The 26,452-nt window shown below is 47.8% G+C and overlaps 1 protein-coding gene across 1 annotated transcript in view; it reads right to left on the reverse strand.

The window, feature by feature from the left end:
• Positions 1-23,429: 23,429 nt before the first annotated feature.
• The window catches only part of LOC148182490 (acid-sensing ion channel 2-like), a 34,018-nt gene continuing 30,995 nt past the window's right edge, over positions 23,430-26,452 (reverse strand). The window contains exons 2-3 of the mRNA XM_088067906.1: positions 24,048-24,186; positions 23,430-23,467 (exon numbers count right to left, since the gene is read on the reverse strand). Coding sequence (XP_087924032.1) covers positions 23,430-23,467; positions 24,048-24,186 — 177 coding nt within the window. The remainder of the gene's footprint in view (positions 23,468-24,047; positions 24,187-26,452) is intronic.

The raw sequence follows: 26,452 nt of genomic DNA on the forward strand, positions 1-26,452 counted from the left end.
GCTCTCCTGGAGCTCTGGCAGCCTCGGGGCCGGGACCATTCCCTGGGGAGCCTGGGCAGTGCCAGCACCTCTGGGGGAAGAACCTTGCCCTGATCTCCATCCCAAATCCCCTAGCCCAGCTCCAGCCACTCCCTGGGTCCTGTCCCTGTCCCAGGGAGCAGAGATCAGAGCTGCCCCTGGGGAGGAAAGAAAGGCCATTCTCAGCAGGTTTGGGGTTTTTGGCAGAAGGGGATCTTGAGCATTTTGCTGTCAGGTACAAAGGTGCAGTGATTCAGAACTCTGCAGATACAAGGTGTTAATGCACTTTCAGGATTGTTCAGCAGGATTATTTTATTTTCCTTCACAATATTTTAATTGCGCTGTAGCTATAATTAGTTGAATTAAAATAGCATTTATAATGCATTTAAAAGATCTTTTCCTGTCTTCCCACATTTTCCCAGACTTCTCAGGTGCTTGGGGGAAAAAAAGGCAAAACACAAGAGTATTTGGTATGTGTGTGCACCTAATGAAGGCAGTACAGTCCCAGGAGCAGCACTGCAGGGCCTGGATCCATGGATCCAAATGCAGAGCAAGATGCAGGAAAAAGGGCTCAGAGGGGCAGGGTAAAACGTTGCCATACACAGCATTTTAATGCCCTTCCAGGGATCCCAATCCATCTCAGCCAGAGGAGCTCTTGAATCTATAAGAGAGGTGAACAAGGGAGCTTCTTAAGTTAACAGCAGCTTAAAGACTGAAAGTCAATTAGAGGATAAATGAGATGCCCAGGCAGAAAAGAGCAGACAGAACAATGTAGGCAGCACCCTCTGAGCAGTCTGGGAATAAAACAGCTCAGGATTGTTTGTCCCAGGCACTTTTCCATCTCTACCCACTGTGATCTCCCAAACATTTAATCTCTGATGATATTTCAGCTCACCAGCTGCCTTCTGGCAGTGCAGACAGACACAGGAGCACACAGACTTGAGTTCCCCTTGCTTTTAACATGGACAGCTCCTGCAGCCTGAAATATTGTCCCATTGTGGCAGCTTGCCCAGCTCTGCTTCTGGAAGAGTCCCTGTCCTGAAGGCCAGAGAGCAGGAGTGTTCCAGCATCAGACATGGCCAATATCCCAGATCACAGTATCCCAGACTAGTTTGGGTGGACCAAAGGCAACTTGAAGTCCACCCATCCCACCCCCTGCCACGGCAGGGACACCTCCCACTATCCCAAGGTGCTCCAAGGCCCATCCAACCTGGCTTTGCACACTTCTAGGCATGAGGCTGACACAGCTGCTTTGGGCAGCCTGTGCCAGGGCCTCATCATCCGCATTTTAAATTTTTTTCCTTACATCCAGTCTAAATCAATCCTCTTTTAGTTGAAAACCATCACTCTTTGTCCTATTGCAACAGGCCCTGTTAAAATGTTTTCCCCAAGCTCTCCTGGAGCCCCTTTGGGCCCTGAGCCTCCCTGGAGCCCTCTGTTCTCCAGGTGAGCACCCCCAGCTCCCCCAGCCTGGCTCCAGAGCAGAGGGACCCCAGCCCTTGGGGCAGCTCCAGGGCCTCCTCTGGACTTGCTCCAAGCTCTGTGTGTGTCCTGATGCCACAGGGACACCTGAGTGTGGCACAGTTGGAAGCCGGGGGGTAACTGAGGCAGAGAGGTGAATCTTTGGGAAATGACGGGGGCTCATCATTGCCTGAACCATAGGCAAGGTCAAAGAACAAACAGCAACCAAGGTCAAGTAACTGCAGGAAAGGTCTTGTGAGTTTGGGTTCCAAACCTAGACTGTCTCAAGTGAAATGAAAGTTCTTTGGACTCTTCAATTCCATTTCTAAATGTCCCTTTTGTGATTGAGGCATCCAGATCAGTTCCTGAGGATGTGATTTCAGTGTCTGTTCCTGCTCCAGACCTCAAATAGGGACAACCGCCTTTCCCTGACACTTTGAAGAACCCTAAATCTCACAGCAACAACCTACAGAAAAACCCTGGCTCTGGGTTCAAACTCCAAAACCTTTCACACAACCCCAAAGTGCCTCTGGGGCACTTTTTTCAGCAGTTTTTAGTCTTCATTGTTTTGGAGCAAATGGTGATTTTATCTGCAGAGCAGCACTAACAATGAAGACTCACTTTTAGATTTGCTGGTTTAAACCATGTTGCTGACACTCTCAATTGCATGAGAGATTAATTCTGAAAAAGCAGCTAAAACAAGCTTCTAATTATGTACAGATCCTGCTTTGGTGTTGATTAGAATTCCCAGTCCTGCAGAGCAGGGTGTAATTATTATTTTCTCACATGTTGACAAGGCAATAAAATATTAGAACAGTTGAATACAACACTTCCTTATCAGAAAGGAAAAAATTGTGCAAATCTTCAGGGCTGAAAATGTGAGTCCATGACCATGACTGAGGCCACTGCGACTCCAAGGCGTGGACCTCATTTCAGATACTGCTTCCAGGAGGCAGCTGAGACAGCACAAGTGCAGGGAGGGCCATCTGTGGTGAGAGCTGAGCCCCAGAAATATTGGGTAAATGAGTCTCATTCCTCCTGTACAGAAAGAGAAATGAAGCTGATGTTCGGGGAGGCTGAAATGGGCCCTGGAGAACCTGATTTTCAGTTCATCAGAAAGACTGAAGAGAAAAATGGAAGTTTGAAAAGGGGCAACCTTGGTTTTTATTTAAAATTTTTGGGGTTTTGCCAAAATTTTTTGATGTCTTGAAAAAGTTGCCTATGGCTTTGAAGATTTTCATTTGTCTGAATAAAATAATAAAATTAGGGAAGTCAGGCTCATTCCATGAGCATTTTTTCCTCATTAAAAGTCCTGGGTTTCCCTTGAGAAGCCTCATCCTGCTTTGAGTGATGTAGATTCAAAGGACTTCTTAGAATCAGGTCTCCATCGAGTAACTCACCTTTGGCCACCAGCTTTGGTCACCAGAGGATCCAGAACCTGCATCCAGAACTTGAGCTGCACTAGCAGCTCTAAATGGTGTTGTTTCTGATAATGTTTCCTGGCTTCAGAAGGGAATAATTTTCAGCCTGTGCTGGATTTTTACATTAAAAACCAGGTCATAAATGCCCACTCTGGCAGAGCCCAACTGGATCATTTCTTCAGGAATGCATTATTACTTTTCAGAGCCATATTTGGCTCAAAAACATGGAGACTCTGAACTGAAAAAAGACTTTTATTATCCAGCTCTGAAAGAATCAAAGAATTTTTCTCCCCCAGCCAAGTAAAATCACAAACTCCACAGATCTTTGCATTATTCAATGTTTTCCATCCTCAGACTGCAATCACTTATCTCTGCTATTTTAACAAGCATTAAAAGAGCCCTCATCCACTCAAGTGGAAACCTGGAACACTAAGCTGTGCACAAAGATAATTTATTGACCTACAATATCCACCAAGGTTACCAGGTTTGGATTTCACCCATTTATTCTTTTCCTTGCTACTTCAAAGAGAAAATTAAGACAAATTATTATTTGTAAAAACAGTAAACTGGGTCATTGCAAATGTCAGGGAGGAAGCATTACAGCAAAATCCCCACCATTAAACTGCCAGGAGGAATTATTTAGGATAACTTTAGGCTTAAATGGAGTGGAGTGTACTTTTAAACGGCACCTCTGGGAATTAATTTGTACATTTTCAGTCCTTTTACTCAATGTCATGTGTAGAACTGGGGTGGGTTTTTCTGGTTAATTGTACAGGTGGGGACATTGAACTGCTCTGGCTGAGCCAAACAAAACCCATCCAGGTCTGAGCGGTCTCCTTTGGTCTCCTTTGTAATTGAGCAGCCCTGAAGGATGAGAGATGCCTCTCCTGGGAGGTGGATGGAGGGTAGGGAAGATGAATTTTCCTCTAGGACATCTCACTCCTCAAGAACAACAAAGCAATACCAGAATGACTCCTTCACACCTACATCAAGATGAGAGGAACCCTAGAGCCAGGAAAAGAACGTCAAGGAAGCCAAGGCAAGGCAGGATCATGGCAGGAAGGCAGTGGCTCAGGGCACAGTGCTTCCAACTACACTGAGCTGGGGATTGGGAATCCCTAGGAAAGGGGGAGCTGTGGGACTTGGGGCAGTGCAGGCTGACCTCACTTCTTGGAAGTGTTTTTGGGTTGGGATGAAGGTAATGCTCTCCCTCAGCAGAGAGTGAGCAGGGAAGAGACAACACCTGAACACAACCAGCTTGGAAGCTCCTGCAGGCAGGAGCAGGGCCCTGGAAATCCAAAGCAGCCAAGAGCTCCAACAGAGGACTCAGACTCCAACAGAACTCAGGAGGGGCAGGGGGTGCAGGGCACCTGAATACAACACAACACAGTCACAAGATTCCAGTGGGAAAGGGATTTGATGGCAGCTATTCATTTTTCTATTAGAAATTTTACCACAAAATCCCAGGATGGGTTAGGCTGGAAGGGACCTTGAACACCCCCCAGTTCCATCCCCTGACATGAGCTCACCTTGGTGTTTTTCGGTGCTCATAGTGAGCCTTGGGCCTCAATGAGCATGACCTGGAACTGTGTCATGGAGGGTTTGGTTTGGTATCAGGGAAAGGTTCTTCCCCCAGAGGTGCTGGCACTGCCCAGGCTCCCCAGGGAATGGCCCCGGCCCCGAGGCTGCCAGAGCTCCAGGAGTGTTTGCAAACTGCTGCCAGAAATGCCCAGGATGAGATTATTGGGGGTCTGTGCAGGTCCAGGGGTGGGACTGGGTGATCCTGGGGGATCCCCTCAGTTTCAGGATATTCCATGATTCTATGACACAGCACAGCATCTTCTTAGCAGCCACCAAAAGAGATGTCAAACCCAAAGGAGAACCTTTTGCAAACACAAATTGAGACCATCCTTTGATTCCATTAATCCCCCAGCCTTGCTGCTCTCACTGTACTTCACACCCAATAAACCCTCTGGGAGAGCTGGTTTTCCCTTTAATCTACCTCTGATTGAGGAATCTTTTCTGACAATGAAAACTGTTCCATTGTAACTTTGACTAATGAAAATAGAGCTTTCACCTTCAGGTGCCTGCATTGTCTTGACAGAGTTCCAGTCATAAAAAGCTCTCGTGCAGCTCAGGGTCTGAAGCCATAAATCTCCTTGTTATTGGAGCCACAGTTCTCCACACTTAGTGCAACAAGTACTCCCCAGCCATAAATCCTTGTCTCCTTTTCCAAAAGAGCCCATTTGGAATGCTTCAGCAGGATCTGGATGATTCTTTAGCTATTTGTGTGCTTCCTAAAAAAGCCATTAAAGGCATTCTCAGGGAGGAAACGAGTCTTCCAGTGAGGCTTTGACAAGAATCCCAGCACTACCACAAACCCCACTGCTGGAGACGCAAGGGAAGCAGTTGATGAATTTTATTCTTTATAATATTTTCCTTGTTCTCTGAACATCCACTGATCAGAACTGGAGACCACACACTTTGAGGTTCATTGCAGACTTCAATGACCCTCACTTCATTTCAAATGAAAACACACAACAAACAAACAAACAAACAAACAAACACACACTTTTTTACCATATGTAGAGTGATATTTAGAAGTAGACATGAAACAATGAGATTGCCTTCAGATCATGGTAGATACTCCCCACATGATTTTGAAACCCTAAAGCTTTCTGTGAAAAAGCCCTTTAAAGCTTTTCTTTATCTTTTGTATAATTCTGTGCCAAAATAATCCCTTAAGCAGATGGGACAAGTTATTTTTTTCCAGCAGCAGCAGCAGCAGCAGCAGCAGCAGCAGCAGCAGCAGCAGCAGCATCTAAAAGAGTTAATTCAGGTTATGAATTGGGAAATGCATGGATCAGTTCTGAATTCTGGCTTCTTGCACTGAGTGAAAGAACAGTTTTAAACCCATTCAGGCAGAGCCTGAATGATGCTTGATTCCAGCTCTGTGTCCCTGAGGAGATAAAACACATCCCTAAATGTTCCCAAGGCCATAGCCCTGGAAACACTGGGAATAAACCCCTCAAAGCAGAGGACAGAGCTGAAAGGAACAAGTAGCACTGGCATGGAGCCTCATATTCAGGTATCCTCCTTAAATCACACCTTCAGCAAAGCCAAGACCTCTCCAGGATGAATCTTCTCATTTGAAAGGTGATTCATTGGAACCAAAACAGGGAAAGAAAATATGCTGAGTGTCATCTGCTTCCCAAGAGTGGAAAGAAGAAATCCAGCCCTGCGTCAAAGCAAGCATTTCGATGACTCAGCTGAAAAAAATATGGGAATTCTTGTTGCACTGCCAACACATTGCTTTTTTAAATGGTAGCTGAGAACCTTTGACAATTCCTTGGTCTGTTTGGGTCTTGGTCAAGAAATACTGTGATGTCAGGATTGCTGGCCACACCCATATTGCAGATACAGGGAATCTCTCATATCCTCAGTACTTCCTGAAGATACCAAGAGTAAAGTCCTGCTGTGCTCCAGCAGGGCAGAGCAGGACAACAAGGGCAGAAGTACAGGGAAGGATAACCAGGGATCCACCTCAGCAATGTTACAAGGACACAATTCCAGGGAAGGAAACCATTCACCTGAAATATTTCCAGTGTAATTTATTTTGGAATGTTAATCCCTCTAAGCTCCAAGTCCTTCCAGACAAACAGACGCACACCCCCAAAATAGCTATTACATGTCTTTTCCTTGTAGTCAGCAGGAAAAGGCACCCAGGATGAATTAATGGCTTGAGTCATTAGTTGCATATTGATGACAGGGGGTGATGCCAAATCCTGAGGCTTGGCAGGAAGCTGGAGATCCCATTAGAGCTTCTGTTACACTTGCAAGATCAGAGTGTGAAACCTCCTTACTACAGCATTAAAAAGGGGGGTTTATTTTCTCCAGTGAAACATTTTTCTGACCAAAATAACATCCTCGGCATCTGTATTCCTTGTTTTTAGTGAGGGATGAGCTGCATATGTGCTATGACTGATGCAAGTCACAGCAAACACAACCCTCTGTGCTCCAAGAGGGATCAGTGGAGCTCCTTCTCCTTCCCAAAACACGGGGCTGTGGGGCAAAGAGATGGTCAGGGCATAGAATAAGCAACAGGAGCCTTCCAAGTACACCAGACTGGTGAATAAATCTTGGCTTCTCTTACTGGTTTTCAGGTACTTCAACTTTCCTGTTGTTCCTGGGTCTCAGTTTCAAGCTTTCCCTGGCAACCAAGTGAGTGGAAAACTCAGCTGGAGCAAAAAGCTGCATATCTTACCAATTTACAAAAGAACTCAGAGAGACACTATCTCAGGGCAGTGCCACCAGGAGAGCTAGCAAGGGAAGGATTGTCCTGGGATATCTCCTGTAACCCATAGCTTGGACTATTTTCAATCAGCCTGACTTTCCCTGCAGGAAGAGCAAACCCCTCTCCCCAGCCTGATCAGATTGATCAAAAGAAGCCCTCCCCCACTGATAAACACAGATCATCAAGCAGGTGGTGTCTGAGGAAGCAAACTCTCCTGGCAGCACATGTGGAGCTGCTGTGACCTCAGCCACAGCGAGGAAGAAGCAGATTTTCTCTCCAGATGGCAAGTTTTACTTCTTCTAATTACAGATCTGTCCCCAAACACCTGAACACCCTCTGCAAAGACACTGAAACACCACTTGACAGGCTGGCAAGTGGCAATAAAGTTTATTTAGCTATTTAGCAGTTTAAAAAAAATGAACATTTCATCTCTCTGCTGCCTGCTCCCCTTCTCCAAGCAGCCATTTGCAGGCATTGTTGTACAGCTCTCCTTGGCTGCAGCAAAGGGCATCTCAGAATAAAAACTTTCAAAAAGAACAAATTAAGCTTTAAAATTAATCCTGGGATTAATTAGGGGGAGATAGGAGTATGGAGTTCGAACCCGCCTCTCTCCTAATTAAAGGCTGCTCCCTTCCCAGCCCCATGCTCTGATGAAGTGAGGACGGGCAGGTTTTTAGCAGCACAAGTCGATAGATCCCCATTGACTTCCCAAAGTAAATCTATTCCTCTTCTATTCCTCTTCTCCTCAGCCTGGCATCCTGAGAAATCAGTGCTGAGACTCCCAATGAATTCTGTGGCACTCTGGGTCAGGCCAATAAGAATGATCCATACTTATGAATTCTTTCAATGTTTGGCAGCTCATCAGGAGATTTTCCCCCTTGCCTCCCCCACTTTCCCATTCAAAGGGCACAGAGGTAGATCCCAGAATTTCTAAGCACTGAGATGTTTAAAGGAACAGTTTTCCTTTTAATTCATCCCCCTGTTTGACAGGGTGTGCCAATGGAAAGTTTTATTTATTTGTTAAATTACTGCTTTACTCAATTTGCAGGAAAAGTTGCAGAATCACAGACTCATGGGATGGTTTGGTCTGAAAGGGAGCTTAAATATCCTCTCATTCCAACCTCCTGCCAAGGGCAGGGACAACTTCCATGAGACTGGGTTGTCCTGTCCAAGGTTTGCTGGAAAATAGAGTTATCATCTTGAGTTTGGAGAGATGCCCAGGGAAAAAGGAATTTACTTCTCTGTTCCACAGGATGCTTGAGATGTCACAGGAAGAGACTTCTTCTCCCCATTTTTACAAATTAGCAAGTAAATGTTGAAATTTGAAAAACTGTTTTGGATCCAGTTCTCTGGATCCACGTCTGCCCCCTGTGAGAGGACCCAGGGAATGGCTGGAGCTGTTCCAGGGGATTTGGGATGGATCTCAGGGCAAGGTTCTTCCCCCAGAGGTGCTGGCACTGCCCAGGCTCCCCAGGGAATGGTCCCGGCCCCGAGGCTGCCAGAGCTCCAGGAGAGATTGGACAGCGCTCCAGGGATGAACAGGGTGGGGTTGTTGGGTGTCTGGGCAGGACCAGGTGATGATCCTGGGGGGCCCTTCCAGCTCAGGATATTCCATGATTCCATGATTCCAATGATTTACTCAGTCCAAAAACTTCCCAGGCCATGGAGCCTCAGGTTGATGTGTCAGACTGTGAAATGTAAGTTTGGTGTGAATTAGAGGCTATGAGTTTAAACTGAGGAGTTTGGGAATTTTTATCAGGCTGCTGCTGATTCCCTTCCAGCTCCAAAGCTGTGTTCTGTTGTGTTTTCCAGTGGTGGAGACAGGCAGAATTCATTAGCCACATTCCCAGCCTCGCTGACAGCTCTGACACAGACACAAAAAGCCAATACCCGAAGTGTATCCAAATGAGATAAGAATCAGAGATTCTGTGATAACCCAGTGCAGCCCTGTGCAGGGCTGGTGCCAGACAGGTCTTTGTGCTGACTCCAAATCCAGCCGCAGTTTTTATTGACTGAGCAAACACCAGAAAATAATTTCACAGATGTCAACAGCCTTGGAAGAAAAAATGAAAAATTCATCTCAGGAAGGAGAAAAATGAGCTTAACTCATTTCTTCTGCCAGAGTTAACAAGTGTAGAAAGGGTTTTATTCACCATTGCCAGTGTCAAATCTGTGCAATTTGCTGTACTGCAAATGCACCTGCCTTGGAAAGTCCCATACAGTCCTGGGGTCTGGCTGGGAGTTCAGGGAAACACTTGATCAGAAAGGGTCCAGTGCAAAACTCCAAATCCCTTTTGTACATAAATTTATACAGAAAACTGGGAAGTTAAAACCACCAAGATGGAATATTTAAAACTCTCTTTTTAAGTCAAAATGTTTATTTTTCAGACTTGAAAGGGCTTTTCTCTGAAGCATTTGGAAAATGAAATATTATTTCCAACCTAGATCAAGTTGTGCTTGGTGTCAAGGTGCGTGAATCAAATTCTCCCGTCTCTCTCTTCATTTTGAGTTGGAAGTGGAAGCTTCACCAGGATTTAAGCAGAAAGTCTCCTTGTGGATGAAGAGAAATTTAATTTTGTCAAGAATGTTTTTTTTCACATTCTCTCATCTGCCCTGAATAGGAAAAAAATTAATCTCTCCAGCAAAAACTGCTTTTACATCCAGCAAGGACCTCGTGTGCAAAACATTTCTGTCCTATAATCAGTCATGGTTTTACCACTTTCAGGCAGTTTCACTTTATGTCTCTAATCCTGGACTCCCAGGCCCAAGGTACCCTGACTACGAAGAGTTTTTCAAAATATGGCTTTTATGCTTCACTAAGGCAGAAAATTGAATTATTAGGGTCAAGTGCAGAGCAGTTCATTATCATCCCTGGCCTGCTATGGGGTGCTAAAGAATGAGAGCACAACTGGATTGGCCTTGTGACCAATTTCAATTGATGATGGTGCTGCTGATTTGGTGAGCTGACATGTTCCTCTTAAGCCTGAAAGGATTATCCGGCCTGACTGGAGCAGCACTGTTTGCTCTGGCCCACAAACAGCAGAAGCTTGACATCATCTGAGTAGAGACGAAATAAGATTTTTTCCCACTGTCCCCAGTCCCCCGCTGTTTGTCTACAGACAAGTCATTGACAATCTCTGAGCTTCAGCTGAAGCATTTCTAGGAAGCTGGAAATTATCTCACTCTGATAAATGCTGCGAGTCCAATCCCTCATCCCTGATCCTGGCACAAAGCTGTTCTTCAGAGTGCTGAACACACAGTAGAAAGTTCATCTGAGGGGGTTAAATTGTGTCTCCTTAGTTTTCAGAAAGTCCCCTTGTTTTATGTTCAGACCAAGGCAGAGCAGAAGCTTCCCCAGGCTGCTGCACACATTTGCCAACCCATAATAATAAACCCAGAAGCTGTAGGATATATTCCGGTCCTAACCTACACCCAGGTCAGAGGCTGAGCAGGGGAGGCACAAACATCAAGCTCCTTTCTGCCCAAAAACAGGCCATGGGCCCCATGCAAAGCACAGCATCATCCGGAACATGGAGGGAAAAGGCAGCCACTGGAATGCAGCTGGAAAAGCTTTGATAAAAGTAATTTTCCCTTCCAGCTCAGCTGTGGGACAGGAGTTTTGTATCTCCTTCAGCACTGAGATTCCTGGCAGCTGTTTGGACTGGATGAAAACCACCCTTCCCCCAAAGGATTGCAGGACCCTTTCCTGGGGTTTCTATGGAAACACAGCTGCTTTTAAAAATATCTCCTTCCTCCAGTGGAAGAGACGCAGTGATCTCATGACTAGTTCTCCCTTTGAATGGGTTGTGTGCTTATTGTCCCACCACATCCAGGCTCTCCCTCGCTCTTTCTTGGCAGAGGTTTTGTTACAGGTTAAAGCAGCAGCCCATTGAAAAAGCTGGACACAGCCCAGACCACGAAGAGGCCCCAGGTCTCAGGAGACAAAAACCAGGAGCTATTTCCAGTGCTTGCTGTGGCCACAGCCCGGAGACCCTTCATCCTGGCCAGTCCTGCATCCATGGCACAGTTCAGGTTCCTACACCACAGAGACCCTGGGCAAAGTCTGAAGGACTTTGGGGTGTGGCCCAGGTGTATCTTTGTGCCTCTTCGGGGTGAAAACTTGCCAGAAAATACCTGAATCCAGTTTGGGATGTAGTCTGGCCAGGCAGCACTCCTGCCTCTCCCAGCCCCTGACCCCACTGAATTCAGTGTCAGGAAGGGAACCACTTTGTTCCCAATTCTCACCCTCCCTGCCAGGCACCGCCTCCTGCCCTGTTTGCCATAACAACCATTTCCAGGCACTCCTGCATCCTGGAATCACAAATCTCAGGGCTTTATATCAATCCAAGCAGTTTCACAGACAAAACCTCTTGTTGGCATTGCCACAATCCCTCCTGACTGAGCAGTGATGGATATGACACATCACAACCACCCTGCCTGGACATTTTCTGTCTTGCTGAGCTCCAGCCGAGGGGGCGGGAGGCGGCGTTGTCCTGGCACAGGCTGGGCACTGGCTTTGCAGGTATTCATGTTGTATTTTGTCAAATACTTGCTCTGTCACTCTCCACGTGTTGGGGACAGAGGGAAGGAGAACCCCAAGACACCAAGGTCTCCAGGGATAAACATGGAGTTTTGTCTCATTTCAGGTTCAGACACCTGAAACCAGACCAAGGAAGATCTTGCTCAGAGAATGAATCTGAGCACTGCAGAGCTCAGGGAAGGAGCAGAGGCTGGGAAGAGCCCAAGCAGGGGCTGGAGGAGCAGCAGAGGATTTGGCAGCTCCAAGGGATTTGTGGAAAAGCAGCACGTGAGCCCTACCCCTCTCTCCTGGTGACAGCCCAACGCACTCAGTCTTTGCTGGTCCATACTTGTGTCTGTCTGTGCCTGCCTGGGGAGGGGCTCAGCTGTCTGACCCTCCACAAGTCCAACCAAGCCAGCCAGTTATTCACAAAATAATGAGATTTACCTTTAAAGCAAGGAGATTTCAATGACCACGGGTCCCTTTCATTTTCTGGCTGGATTTTCAGCCTTTTCTGTCCCTCTTGCAGCCTCTCTTCTGCAGCTCGAGCTCAGAGCTTTGTAATGACATCAGTGGGCAGGTTCACATTTCAGCTGAGCTGAGGCTTTTAGGAAAACATGAAGTTTTGCAAGATTCATAATGAAATCAGTGGAGCTGGCAGCCATGTAATCCAAAGTGAACATTCACAGCCCCTTTCCTGGCAAGGGCAGCTGGGGAGTCGAAAACTCCCTGCCAGAGCTGAAGTTTGTCCAGATTATTTAGCAGAAACACCCAAGTACTTCAGGAGAGAATCCACAAACAAGTCACTAATCCAAAAGGAGCTGAATTCGAAAGGATGAGTGCAAGTCTGCTATTCCTGGCATGCTCAGGGCATAGAGATATGAGGAATTGTGGGGGTAGGATTAAACATAATTTGTGCTTTCAACCATGCAAGAGAAAATGCATTTGGGCTGTGAGAAAAGCAACACCACTGAGGAGTTTTTCCATTTAAATAGCCTAGGAATATCACCCAATATTTTATCTGACTCTTTCAGCATAGGGCATCCTTCTTGCCAACTACGGGAACTTTGCACATTCCAAAATGGGAACAAAAATAGGATAACTGCATAATAGGACAAGACACTGCTGTAAATAACTTCTGATAGAATTAATCCCAGGGAGCCCAGGAGTGGGGCTGGAGTGCAGTACCTGTTGCACAGCCTGTTTTATATTGCTTTAATATGTCATTAATATTCACCTCCCCAAGGCATCCCTGTGTTAGCTCATGAAAGATTAACGTGAAGGTGATTTCTACCAATCCCACAGTTTTTCCAGATGCTCTCTCACATTTTGCTGGAGGAGACAGAGGGCACTGCCTCTTCCATCTCCAAACATCCCAGGGATATTGTTTATATCCCAGAACATCCCACAGCAGGGCATTCCTTGGGCGCACAAGGGAGTGATTTGGATCAGGGAATCCCAGAGTCCCAAGATCACTGAGGTTGGAAAAGATCTCCAGGATCATCAAGTCCACCCTGTGCCCCATCCCCACCTTGTCCCCAGCCCAGAGCCCTGAGTGCCACCTCCAGGTGTTCCTTGGGCACCTCCAGGGATGGGCACTCCAAAGCTCCCTGGGCAGTTCCAAGGCCTGAGCTCTCTTTCCATGGGGAAATTCCTCCACCCTGAGCCTCCCCTGGCCCAGCCTGAGGCCGTTCCCTCTCCTCCTGTCCCTGTTCCTGGGAGCAGAGCCCGACCCCCCCGGCTGTCCCCTCCTGCCAGGGACTTGTGCAGAGCCAGAAGGGCCCCCTGAGCCTCCTCTGCTCCAGGCTGAGCTCCTTTCCAGCTCCCTCAGGAATTCTCCAGCCCCTTTCCCAGCTCTCTCAGCTGTTCCTTGTGGGGTTGGCTCTCTCTGCCCTTCATCTCTGGAATGGCAAGTGTGTGCTGCTCCTGCCACCTTTTCTAAATCTTCCCACTCCAGAGCCCCCCCGACAGTATTTGGGGTGGAAAATCTCCCTGCAGCTGTTAACATCCACTGAGCCTTCCCTCCCAGCACCCAGCATTGCTGAGGTGACTCCAGGCCTCTTGACAGGAGTAAAGGCAGAAAAACAAGTTCCAGCTATTAGCCTGTTAAAAGCTAATGGACTACATGAAGTGATACCTGAGGAGAGGGACCCCAAAGCCTACGGTGTGAGCAGCTCTGGGGATGAACCCAGGAGTCTGACAGGAATTTGTCCCCAGACTCCTGACAGACGGATTCATTCCCCAGCAGGGCAAAGCTGAGACAGAGAAGTGAACAGAGAAGGGCAGTGGTCCAGCACAGTGCCTGGGTCCCCTGCTCCTGTCAAGTGTAAAACAAACTCACAAGGAGTGACCAGGGCTCGTGGAAGTGTAGTAAAATGAGAGGAATTCTTTGACAACAAGTTTTTTCCCATTAGAAAAATGTCAACTCATCCAAGGTCTTTTTATTCCATAAGGACATGGACGATTTCCATTACACTGAAACAAATAAGAAACTATATATCAATAAGAATAAACTATATATAAATAAGAAACAAACCATTTCTTATTTTTGAATCAGAGTAACTTTTTATTTAGCCCAGGTGAACTATGACGTCCAGCAAGTAGCGATGGCACCTGCAAGTGACTCCCAAGTCCCCAGGCCATCAGTCCTAGTGACAAGATGCTCAGGGCAGGATCAGTCTCCTGCTGCATTGCTGGGCAGACACAAACGCCCCAGACAAGCAGGATTTTGCACACATTCCTCTTTCTGCAAGAAGCTCTGAGCAGGAGGAGCTCCTGCTCCAGCAATGAGAGCCTTCCCTGCCTCCTTCAGCTGCAGCCCTTATCTTCAGTGAGCACCATCCCTGAGGGGCCAGACAGAAAATCAATAGCAGTGCAGAGATTTGGTGGCTCTGAAGAGCCAAGGAGATGGAGCCCATCACACATGATTAGACCTGCTGATTATCTGCTGATTTTTAGCAGAGGGTCTCCCTCAGTAGCTGCCCCTGGTTCCTCCTTCCCTTCTCTGTCTTTCTCTGTCCTTCTCTGCCTCCCCTATCACTCAGCCCTGGAACCTGTGCACAGATTTTCCTCCAATTCTGGAGAAAGCCAGAGAGCATGGAGGAGTGGTGGCTTCAGACTGCCAGAGGGCAGGGTTAGATGGGATATTGAGAATGTGGTGAGGGCAGCGAGGCCCTGGCCCTGGCCCTGGCAGCTGGGGCTGCCCCTGGATCCCTGGCAGTGCCCAAGGCCAGGCTGGACATTGGGGCTGGAGCAGCCTGGGACAGTGGGAGGTGTCCCTGCCATGGCTGGGGTGGCACTGGGTGGGCTTTAAGGTCCCTTCCAACTCAAACCATTCTGAGATTCCATATTTAATAAATTCCTTCTCTTTGCATTCTGGGACAGTGGGAAGAACACGGCATCAAGAGATCAGACCCATCTGCCCTCCAGCCAGGCTCTCCTCTTGGCTGCACCACAGATCCATGGGACAGACTCAGCCTGAGCTCCCCTGGTCTCCATTCTCCTCATGCACCACATAATTGGTAATTGGTAACTGGTAATTAATCCCCATCTTTTTCTTGCCTTCTCTCCTTAAGCTGGAAAATGTTGGGCAAGAAGCTGCTGCAGTTCCTATTTAGTACAGCCATGTTCTGCCCTTCCACAGGGCTTCCAAACATTTTAATGCAAATTTCAGGAATCTGTAATTAGATCTGTAACCATGCCTGGTGGTGGCTCATAAAGCCCATCCTGTGTTTCCATCACTTTTGTGGCACTGCTGAGCACTGATAAAATAATAAAAGCAGTGAATGATAGCAAAGATTTCACTGTCAGTCAGGGAAGAAAGAGCAAAACTGCAAATTCTGCTGTTATTTTTTCTGCAGTCCATCTGTCCCGGGGTGATTGTGATGTTAAATTGTATCCCCATTCGTCCACCTAACCCAGACACAGGTTTTGTATTCTTAAAATTCCATCTCAGAGTAAAAGTGAGTGGAAAAGAAGCACCGAGTCTGTTATCAGAGACTGTACTTGCTCCCCCCGCATCGGGAGTTTTGACTACAGCACAGACAGACAACAAGACACAGATCGCCTTGGCTTTCCAACTAGCCGGAGCAGAGAGATCTTCCTGGACTGTTTTCTTTCCCTTTTTTGAAACGAATCGAACCTGCTCTGGACTGGGGACTCGGGGGAGCACCGGGAGCTTGCACCCGTGGACTACCGGGAGCCCAGCCTGGGCAGCGGCATTTTCCAGCGCCAGAGGGACTGATAACAGAGCAAACACCTACAGGAAAGAGACCCTCTGAAGTTTGTCATCTCTTCTGAAGGGCGAGAGGTTTTGTAATTTGATATCATTCATTTTTGTGCTGGGTAGTGCTGTGCCTGTGAAATAAACAGGTTTTTTCCACTTCTCTCAGAGAAATCTCTTCCCAAACCGGTTGGAAGGTGGGAGAAAAGGGCCACGTGGGTTTTCTTCCTGGAGGGGCCCCCATTGGAGGTTTTCTCCCAAATCTGCCCTAAACCAGGACACCATCTCCTGTTAACTATGAGCAGGAGCAGGTACAATCTGAGTACAGCACTCCAACGCCTTTGTCTTTGTGATGTTTATAACTGTAGAGCAGCCAAGGATGACAAGCAATTCCCCTGAGGAGTTTGAGCACTTGCAAGTCCAGTCCACATCCACAGAAGCCTCAGCACTTGGCAGAATAAGAAAATTACACTGCAAGGTTCCTGCTGAACCCCAAACCCAACCAGGACCGTCCTGTGGAGAAGGAAGCAGTCTCGTTGCAGGGTGAATAGAAAATTCCTTGTTTCAGCTAGGCTGGAAATCCTGGTTCTGAGTTTTAGGCTAAAGGAAATTATTTTTTGTTTGTTTTCACTCTTGAAAGGCAGGAATGCTCCATGGATCACAGCATTTAAGGGATTAGAGAACAGAGGTCCCTGTCCCAGTATCCATCTCCTTTAGCACTGCATTAAAGAGAAGCAGACACTGCCCAGCAGTTCAGATGGGAAGGAGGCTCCTAAAGAATGGTTACAGTTACCAGCAATGTGGTAAATAGACATAGCTGTGGCTGGAAAAAAACTACATTCACCCCAAGGGAGAGTTCAGACACAAGCACCTCCAGCTGGATTTGTCGATCTAAAACAGAATAGAAAAATCAGAGCCTACAGCTGGAGCCCTAATCCCCAGAGGGAAAGGGTCCTGCCACAGGGTCCTTCCTGCCAGCCTTGAACCCCCAAATTACATCAGCTGTCTCCAAGGAATGAGACATGCCCCTGTTTGTCTACTGGTCCCTGGGAACATGGGAATTCATCACTGGCAAGATACTGTGAGAAAAGTAGGGAGGGCTAAGCAGCCTCATTAGCTGTTTAATTGCATAAAGAAAGTCCCTAAAAGAACTTTTGCCTAGTAACAGCTTTTCTTTTCAATTAGGGAGGAAATATCTACCTGCTTAGATAAGGTGTGTGCCACTGGGATGCTCATTAACCTGGATGGATTTGCTTTGTTGGACTTGGTTGATAATTGAAGTATTTTCTTTTGCTTCTGTTATAAATCTGTATTGTGATACTGGCTTTCACAAGTATTAGGATGAATATTATATGTTAAATATTTTTTGGCTACGTATGTACTTTTTTTCTTGCTAACAAGTTTTAAGCTTAAAGGAATCTCCTAAGTACAAAGCAAGGAAACCCCAGAGGGCAAAGACAGTGGGGCCCAAGGTGTTATCATTGGAAGAACAATAGAGCCCAAGGTGTTATCATTGGAAGAACAATAGAGCCCAAGCTGTTATCATTGGAAGAACAATAGAGCCCAAGCTGTTATCATTGGAAGAACAGTAGAGCCCAAGCTGTAATCAGCTGCCAGGACCAGGCCGGTGGCAGTGGCGGAAGGATGTGCTGTGAAGCCCAGCTGTCACCAGGACAGGACGAGGGGCCCGGACTGTTATCAACACTGACCATTTGCAGAAGAAAGGAAACCAAACTCCAAATAATGCTCATCAGCAAGAGTAATGATGACCAGCAAAAATAGTGCTGAACAGCAGAAATAAAAAACCATACAGAGCATGTTCTAAATAGGCGGAACCAGGGAGGGGACATGCTAAATACTCCTTGAAAAAGTTTGAATATGCATTAAACCCTCACAGCAGGAGGGGATAAAAAGAGTGTTCCCAAGATACCAGGTGTGTTCCTGGCAACCTGCCAGGGCACCCGCCCGTTTTAACCCTTTGCTTTATTTCCTTTGTCTCCTAATTCTTTTCTTGTTTATATTAAACTTATTATAATTTATTAAGTGAATCTCATTTTTCACACTTCCCTTGGGAGTGAGAAGGTCTTTCTGTCTCTGCTGTGGGTAATCCTTGAGGCAACAGGCTTGGCTGGCAGGATGTATCTGTGAGGAGCAAATCATGTTTCTGTGGAGGAGCCAAAGCTGGGACCTGCCCTGGGCAAAGCTTCTGGAAACTGAGCCTGGATTAGAGTGGAGAGCTTGGGAGCAGAATCTTCCCCAATTTGTGTTTTCATGGGGTCTCTGTCCTGCCTCTGACACTCGGTGGTGATCTCCTATGCCTCAGGGACACTGGGATGAGATGGGGTCAAGGTCCCAACCAGACAAACCAGGCACCCCCTTCCTATCACCAAGGGGCTGCTGCCAGAGTCTTACTGAGGAAACTGCTCTTCCTCTTCAGGAAGGTGAAAATACCTCTTCCTCCCCTCTCTCAGAAGGGATGGAACCCTCTCCTTTCTTACTGCCTCTTCCCTGACTTAGGCAGGCACAATCCCCTGCATAACCCGGGCTCCCAGCACAGAGCTGCCAAAAACCCAGCTGGGGTTGGACAGCCTGGGAGTGTGAGTGGGCCCCACCCCAGGGCAAGCCCGGAGCAGGGTGTGGGAGGATTCCCTGTGCCCTCTAAACCCCAGATACACAGAGAGGGCTGACTGAACGCAGAGAGGGAGAATCCTCCTCCCCTGCAGGGCCAAAGACCTCCACCTGCACCCAGACACCCTGGTGCTGCACCAGCCTGCGAATGCTGATGAACAGCCCCAGAAATCCCTGAGCCCTCGGGGTACATCCACCAGCTCAGAAAGCCCTGGATTAACCCCCTGTGCCCCAGTGAGCCACACTCCCTGTGGATAGGGGAGATGTTCTGGCTCAGCGCTGGGGGCTGCAGCACCTTCATGCCAGCCCAGGGGGCTGGTGCCTGGTGGGACGATGGTTGGAGGTGAGCAGGGCTGGAGAGAGGGCCTGCTTCAGGAATGGCCTCTCCTGAGTCTGAGGAGCCCAGCCCTGAAGAGGGGTGTCCATGCTCTGCTGCTTCAATGGGATTCAATCCATTAAAGGCTGCAAACGGCTCCAGCCCTGCCTGGGCTGGGGCTCCCTTGGCTGAGGAAGCCTATGGGGATGGGGCAGAGGCAGCTTCTCTGCACCCCTGGAGAGTGTGCTGGGGCTTGGTGGCTTTTCAAAGCCTGTGTTCTCTGTGTTCTTCAGTACCTGGCAGAGTTCACACCGAGATGACTGAGCAAATTCATCAAAGGCCACAAGCCCAGAGCTCAGAGGTACCAGGTCTGTCAGTTCCTTGAACAGTCCTTCCTCTTTCAAGCTTTCCAAAGGCACCAGCCCGGGGAGTTCAGCACTGTCTCTGCCTGTTCCTGCTGCAGTGAGGAAGAGGGATCAGACCTGGAGAGATTTCCTGCGTGTGTGCTCCCGACTGGCACTGCTGCCTGCACTCTGCTTTCCAGCTCAAGGACTTTAGTGAGAAAGGCACTTTGAGCCCAAACTGAGCTGGACGGTATCTGTGCCAAACTTGTGACTTACACGCGAGATTAATTCTTACCTCCCAATTTTTTTTTTGTGTTAAGGAGGAAGAGGAACGTTCTGTCGATGTCCAGTAAGTGATTTCAGAAGCAAGTTTTCCACTGGAGGGAAACAGAAATAAAACATAGCAGTCCAGGATTTCAGCAGGAAACATTTAACTCATTTAGAGCTGGACTGCTCCACACCTGTCAGAACCATCACTTGCTTACACTCAGTACCTCCTTGTCACAAATGTCACGTGGGTGACAATACAGGTCCCTTTCAGGCACAGAAGCTCCTGTTCTGGTTCTACAGGTAGAGCAGCTCTGTCATTTGCCATAGGAGAACATTCATCCTACAGATGCTGGAGTCTGGCACAGCTCCAAGTGCTCCAGAAATCCTCACTCCCAGAGTTACCCTGCTCCAGGGATGGTGTGTTACCCCACAGATGTGCCCCATGTAATGTGTGTGGAGTGAACAGGGGCCTGTGCCAGAGGAGGGTTCCATGGTCTTTGTGTTGCTTCCTCAGGCTGGAAATTGTCTGTCAAACTTTTCTAGGTGGTTTTTCACATCAAACTTAAATTTCTTCCTACAGCTTAAACTTGTTATTCCTCCTCTTGTCCCCCATGCACCAGGAGAACTCATTCTCCTCTCCTCTCCTCTCCTCTCCTCTCCTCTCCTCTCCTCTCCTCTCCTCTCCTCTCCTCTCCTCTCCTCTCCTCTCCTCTCCTCTCCGGCTGCATTAATCTTTACAACCTCTCTGAAAAACAGAACATTGCCAAAAAAAGGATGGGAGCAGAGGATCTGTGAGTGGGGTTTCTTGCTTAGTTTTAGATATCCAGAAGTTCATACTCTAAACTAAGCATCCTGTGATGCTCTCTATGGTATCTGGCACAGACTTCCCCAGCTGGGAATGTTCTGAAAGGATCTCCCTGTGAAACCCCCCAGTCCCATCCCTTCAGTGCTGTCATCTTGAACTTCCCCACCACAGAAGTTTTTAATGAAGGACAGGATTAGGGGAATGCAGGGCACTGCTTTCCAAACACCTCTGAGTTTCTTTAGCCCCCATGCACCCAAGGAGGGTGGAGAAAGGGCCACTTGAGAGGCTGTGGCAGCCAGGGCCACATGTGCTGCTCAGCATCTGAGACACATCCTTGGCTGAAATACTGATTTAGAGGCAAAACTCAGGAAAAAGGCTATTTTCATATTTTCAAGTTTACTCATAATGTTAACTGTCATGTGCAAAGCAAGTGCCTGACTTCATCAGAGAAAACAACTTTATCAGGTGCTCCTTCCTTTTGATTATTTTTTAACAATAAGTCTGTGATTTGTTTGAAATTTGGCAGCAGAATAAGACTGTAACAAGGAGAAGGTAAGACTCTGACAGTCTGCAGAAAGGGAGATGGAATCAATTTTTCCAGTGTAAAAAACCTAAATTACTTTTTTACTAATATGTGCTGTAAATTTAAGCTGTTAATTGGAAAAAATAAGAACATAAATATTTCAGAGGTTTTTCATGTTTGTGTCAATCTGGCACTTTGAGAACAAACAAGCTCTGATAATTTTTCATTTGAAGTGATGTTTCATTTCAAAACCTCCTTCAATTGGACTTATTAGCTGAAAATTGCTCAAGAAATGGCAGATTTGTAAGAGATTTATCCAGTTCATCTCTCAGGGTTTTTTAGAATTATTTTTTTCAATTCATTAATGATATCATGATCGTGTTTTTTTTCCTAATTTCCTTTAGTCACCAGCCAACCATCCAATTGCTCCTTTGCTCAGCTCAGTGCAGTTGTGGGGTGAAAGGGAAATTCTGCCCTTGGGAAAAGAGGAATAGTTGCACTGGGGTTGTTGTAGTGCCAAACCACCACAGTTGTGTTCCCTGAGCCTGCAGAGAACTGACAGGTACAGATTTAAAAAAAAAACCTTACAACCGTCTCTGAAAATCCCAGCTTTTTGCCAGTTGCTATTTGTAGAAAACAGTAAAACCAAATGAAAATTAAACAAAAACAGCAAAAAATGGGGAGGTGGAGAGGGACAAAAACGGGGATGTGGAGAGGGAGAGGGAATTCTCTGGGATGGAATATTTTGGTTTGAGATTATTTATTCTGAGTAGGGGTTTGCACAAATAAAAAAGGAAGTTATAGAAAAAAAAGGGAAAAATCTTTTTTTACATCAGAGTCAACCGAAACCACCCAGGATTTGCTGTACCAGTAACAAACAGAATATTCTTCCTCCTCAACTTATTTTCTAGAGTATCAAGGGTCTTCACTTTAGCCCCAAATCTCAATAAACCAGACAAAAGCTAATTGAGCTGGAAAACCCTGAGCCAGCTCTGCTGGTGGAGCCAAGGGCCTTTGCCAAGGCAAGCTGTGCAGGATGGCAGCCCCTGAGCCCAGACAGCTTCCATCCAGCTCATGGATTTCTCTGCTGGCAGAGGAGAAGCTCTGAGTCCCAGGCCTGCTGGCTAATTCCTGAACTTTGCCTGTCCTGTGCTGTCCCTGGCATGGGGGGATCAGCAGGGATTGGTGGTGCTGTGTGATGTTCCCACTCCATGTGCTCCCTCCTGAGAGTGTTGCTGTCTCAAGCCCCAGCCAAACGTGTTTTAGCAGGGCGGCCTCCAAACCCACTTAATGGGCCCTGTTACCCTGTTATCCTGCTGACCTCCTTCCCTGGGAAGTCTGCCAAGGAACTGGGATCAGGGCAGTGCATTCCAATGGCTGAGTGACAGCCCAGCATCCCACCAAGCACAGCTGTGTGTGGTGTTCCCAAACTGTGAGCCAGCACTTGGTAGCAGAAGTTTCTGACTCTTTTTGACTCAATTCCCAGCCCTGGTCCAGCTAATCCAAAGACAAGATTAGCCATGGCAGGACATCTTTTCTGTCATGAGCTTGACATAGTTTGAAAATAACCAGGATTTAAAGCAGATTCATTTTCTATGCAGATTCATTTCAATCTTTCTCTTCTAAACCCAAGCACAGAACACTTGGATGACGCCTCCCTTTCTTTGGGAATATGAAATCTTTGCAGTACCTTCTAGCAAGTGTAGTCCTTGGCCTGGATCCATGGCAAGGTTGGCCTGGCTGGTTGGATCCATAAGAAGTAACTCCAGAAGGAACACAGAAGTCCCCACCTTCTGGGGTAGTTGTGATGGGCTTCAGGGGCTACATCGACGACTCCAACCATGCACTGACACGGGCTGGGAAATGTCTGTTCTCTGCAGCAAAACTATTAAATATTGGGAAGGAATCCTTTCCTGTGAGGGTGGTGAGGTCCTGGCACAGGCTGTCCAGAGCAGTTGTGGCTGCCCCATCCCTGGAATTGTTCAAAGCCAGGCTGGACAGGGCTTGGAGCAACCTGGGATAGTGACAGATGTCCTTGCCCATGGTAGGGATAGTCCTGGATGTTTTTCACATCCCTTCCAACCCAGGCCATTCCATGATTCCATGACCATGGGGCAATTGAACCATGCTCCTGATTCCCACAGCTTCCTAAAATATTACTGGATAATAACAAATACCTCCATTTCTTCCCTCCCCACCCCATTCTGGTGCCTGTCTTCCTCAGGTTCTGCATCTGGCAGTTGAAGGGACATTTCCAAAGACTCAGGAAGGGCACACTCCTGGACCTGAAGAGGCACTGTGCTGCCAGGAGAGTTTTTAATGAAGTCCTTGCATTTGTCATCAGTGTTCATTCACTGCCAGTATCACCTGGATAAATACTCTGTGTTTCCAGCCCATTCTGTACCGAGGTAGAGGAACCCAAATCTCTCCCTTTCAGCACATTCCAGTGGTGTCAGAGCAGGACTGGGAGCAGATGCCACCCTGCTCCACAGGGGGCTCAGCCACTTCACCTGTTCATCAGTTTCCTGATTCTGGTCAGCACAGCAATGTGCTGCTACAGAGCGAGGGGACAGCCTGAGCTGTCCTGAGCAAGAACCGCCTGCAACCATCACCCAAATCTTGCAGCCATCAGCCAGACATCCCCACCTAGAGCCAGAAAGGAGATGTCTCATGGGAGAGTTCTCCTCTTCACACTGCACCTGAGTGCACCTCACACTGCACCTTCACATCAACCTGACATACAATAACAAGAGATCCCACCACAGCCACAGGAATAAGGAACCAAGGGATGCATTCAGGACCATTTCAGTGTCTGCACTTTGGTGCCCACCTGGGCCAGAAACAAATGATGCAGAGAAGCCACGATTGGGAAAAGTTTTCAAGTGATGATGTGAGTCTGTCATGCAGCAGTTGGATCTTCTGGGAGCTGGTGGAGGAGGCCTTGCTCTTGACATTGTATTTTTTAGTTATTTCTTAACCTAGAGATGACAGCTCTTTCAGGGAAGAGGGAAAGATGAGATCCAAAGGCTGTCTGAATCCAAACTTGGATGTAATGATCTCTCCTCAAAGCACAGAGTGGGAACTGGTTCTTCACAAGAGCCTGGGGGATTCAGTGCAGTGGCTGCTCTGCTCCTCCTGCAGTCACTCCTGAACCACTGTCCGCTTCTCACAGCAATGCCTGAGCAGGTGGCACCTCCTGGGCAATGCCTATGCTGGAGACACCCACAGTGACATCCCCCCTGGGATGGATGGTCCGAGCTCGGGGTGGTGCCAAGTATCGGGTTCAAGGCTTCTCCTCCTCCCTGCATGGCCACACCACACACCTGTGGTGTTTGAGGCTTCATGTTACTCCCATCCAGTGGCAACTGTGGAGAAAGGAAACACATGACACTGACAGAATCCTTGCTCCTCCCATGCCAACATCCCAATCTGCCTGGTTTGGGGGTAAGTGGGGGGAAAGAATCCAAGTTAAGGGTCATGATCTCTTTCCCTTTGGCATGAAGAGCTTTGCACTCTTCCCTACCATCTCTTCTACCTCACCTCCCCCTTTCCCTTCGCAGCAAACCACATTCGAAAGGTTCATGTTGATCCTGCTGGTGCTTTGACACCATCCCAGGGTTCTGGTCTAATAAATGGGGAACAGATTGTGCCACATCCCTGAGATGTCACTGGGAAAGTGGCAAAAAAAGCAGGACCTGACTCCTACTGGGCCACGTGTTACCACACACATCCCTCAGCTCCTCAGTGGGCAGCAGGACCACACTGATGGGAGGGCTAAGACTCCTGAAGGAAGAGCAGAGCTTGGCTGCCTCCTGCCTCTTACATTTGCTGAGCGGGTGTTTGGGTGTTCCTGCCAGGAGCAAAAGGACCTGTTAATAAAAAGCAAGTGTGGTTCTAAATGGGCATTTCACAGCATGATCACCCTGCTCATGAATGGAACTGAGGAGAGGGGGCTCCTTGCCAACCCATGCAGAAAGAAGGGGACTCTCCTACTGTAAACCCCAAAGGGATGAAACTTATTCCCAGTCAATTTTTTGCCCCAAACAAACACAACAAGGTTGTTGTACACTCTATACAACAAGTACAGTCCAAACTAGGTTTCTTCAATTAGCAGGTCCTGCCAGCTTAGAGTTCCTCTATCCCCTCTGAACAAGCACAATGGGTGCAGTTCCTTTCAAAAGGCTGGGAAAGCCCAAGTGTGGCAGCCCTTGCAGGGTTCCCAGGGCCTGCACTGTTGTCACTGCGGTGTCAGGGAGTGGGAGAGCAGGGAGAACTCTCTCCAGACATCAGGGTTTGAGGGCAGTCAAAACAGGGCTGAAAGGGTGTCGAGGTTTTCCTGCAGTTCCAGAGGATGGAAACTGCCTTCCTGATCATCCTGGCAGGCTGCTGACATCATCCAGCTGGTCCTTCTGTGTCAGAGATCCCAAGGAGGGTGAAAGATTCCCAAATAGGTCCAGAGCCTCCAGGCATCATTCTCTGCTGGGGATTGGCAATCCAGATGTTGATAAGGCTGTGGACAGTGGGCTGGAGGAGGAAGGAATGCTGTCAGAATATCAGGAGCTGTCATTGCTGAGTGTGGTCTCAGAAACATCATCTGTCAGCTCACACGGAAGGATGGCATTGGTGGCAAGTCAGATGGATCCTGGGCTAATGAGTTGGATGTGGGCAAATTGAGTGAGTGGATTGGTCATGGAATAAAGTACAGAAATTGATTTAGATGTGGTGTGTTTGCACCTTCCTTTCCCTTTAGTAACCATGGTAGGAATCCCTTTGTCCTCCCCAACCAAGCTTTCTTTGGACAGTGCTGTCAGGAACTCACCTTGACCCAAAATCTGGTTATGGCCAGTACCAGGGATGAGATTTTTACACCTTCTCAAGCTCATTCTGCACTCAGCAGTCTCTGGAGTTGGTCCCCAGGACTGACAAAGGAGGGCTCTGGCCACTCCAGCTGCAATATCCACAACCACCATGAAGCTGGGACACTGCAGGGACCTGCCCCAGCTTTAAATACAAAGAAACCCCCGGGCACAGCTCCTGTGGGCACCTCGTGTCACTCAGGGATGGTGGAGCTGGGAGCTAAAATGTTTCATTCCCATGGGATGTAGAGGCCAAGTGCTTCCTGCCTGACATTCTGCTCCCACAGGAGCATCTCTGATGTTCAGTTTGTGCTCTCAGATCTTGCAGGATCTGTAGGCTCTGGGCCAGCTCTTCTTGGTGATGGTCTGATTTCGCTACTGCTGCTTTACCATTGCTGCTCCAACCCAGCAAAGAAGAGATGTTCCCATAAAACTTTGTAATTGCCCCACTCCTTCCTGCATGCCAGCTGTGAAGGAAACATTTCTATTTTTAGTTTGGAGGTGTTGGCAAGAAATGCAGAGGATGGATCTGCATTACAAGCAGGCAGGTAATAGCACAACCCCTCATCCTGGACCTTCAATCTATTCTGCCTGCTGCAAGGACTGCAAATCTTGGTGCTCAGTCTCACCCTGCTCCCCTGTCAGCCACTCCCAACTACAGGTGAGATGCAGGAACAGGAGGGGTTTTCATAAGGAAGTGTTTGTGGGATTGAGAAAGCTTTACATGGGCTGTGTTCAATAATGTCTGTGTTTAAAGGCTGCAGTGCTTATTCTA

The sequence above is a fragment of the Pseudopodoces humilis genome, chromosome 29, assembly GCF_049639895.1.
Source record: "Pseudopodoces humilis isolate 2021_Gansu_Grassland_sample_001 chromosome 29, ASM4963989v1, whole genome shotgun sequence".
In the NCBI taxonomy this organism is placed as follows: Eukaryota; Metazoa; Chordata; class Aves; order Passeriformes; family Paridae; genus Pseudopodoces; species Pseudopodoces humilis.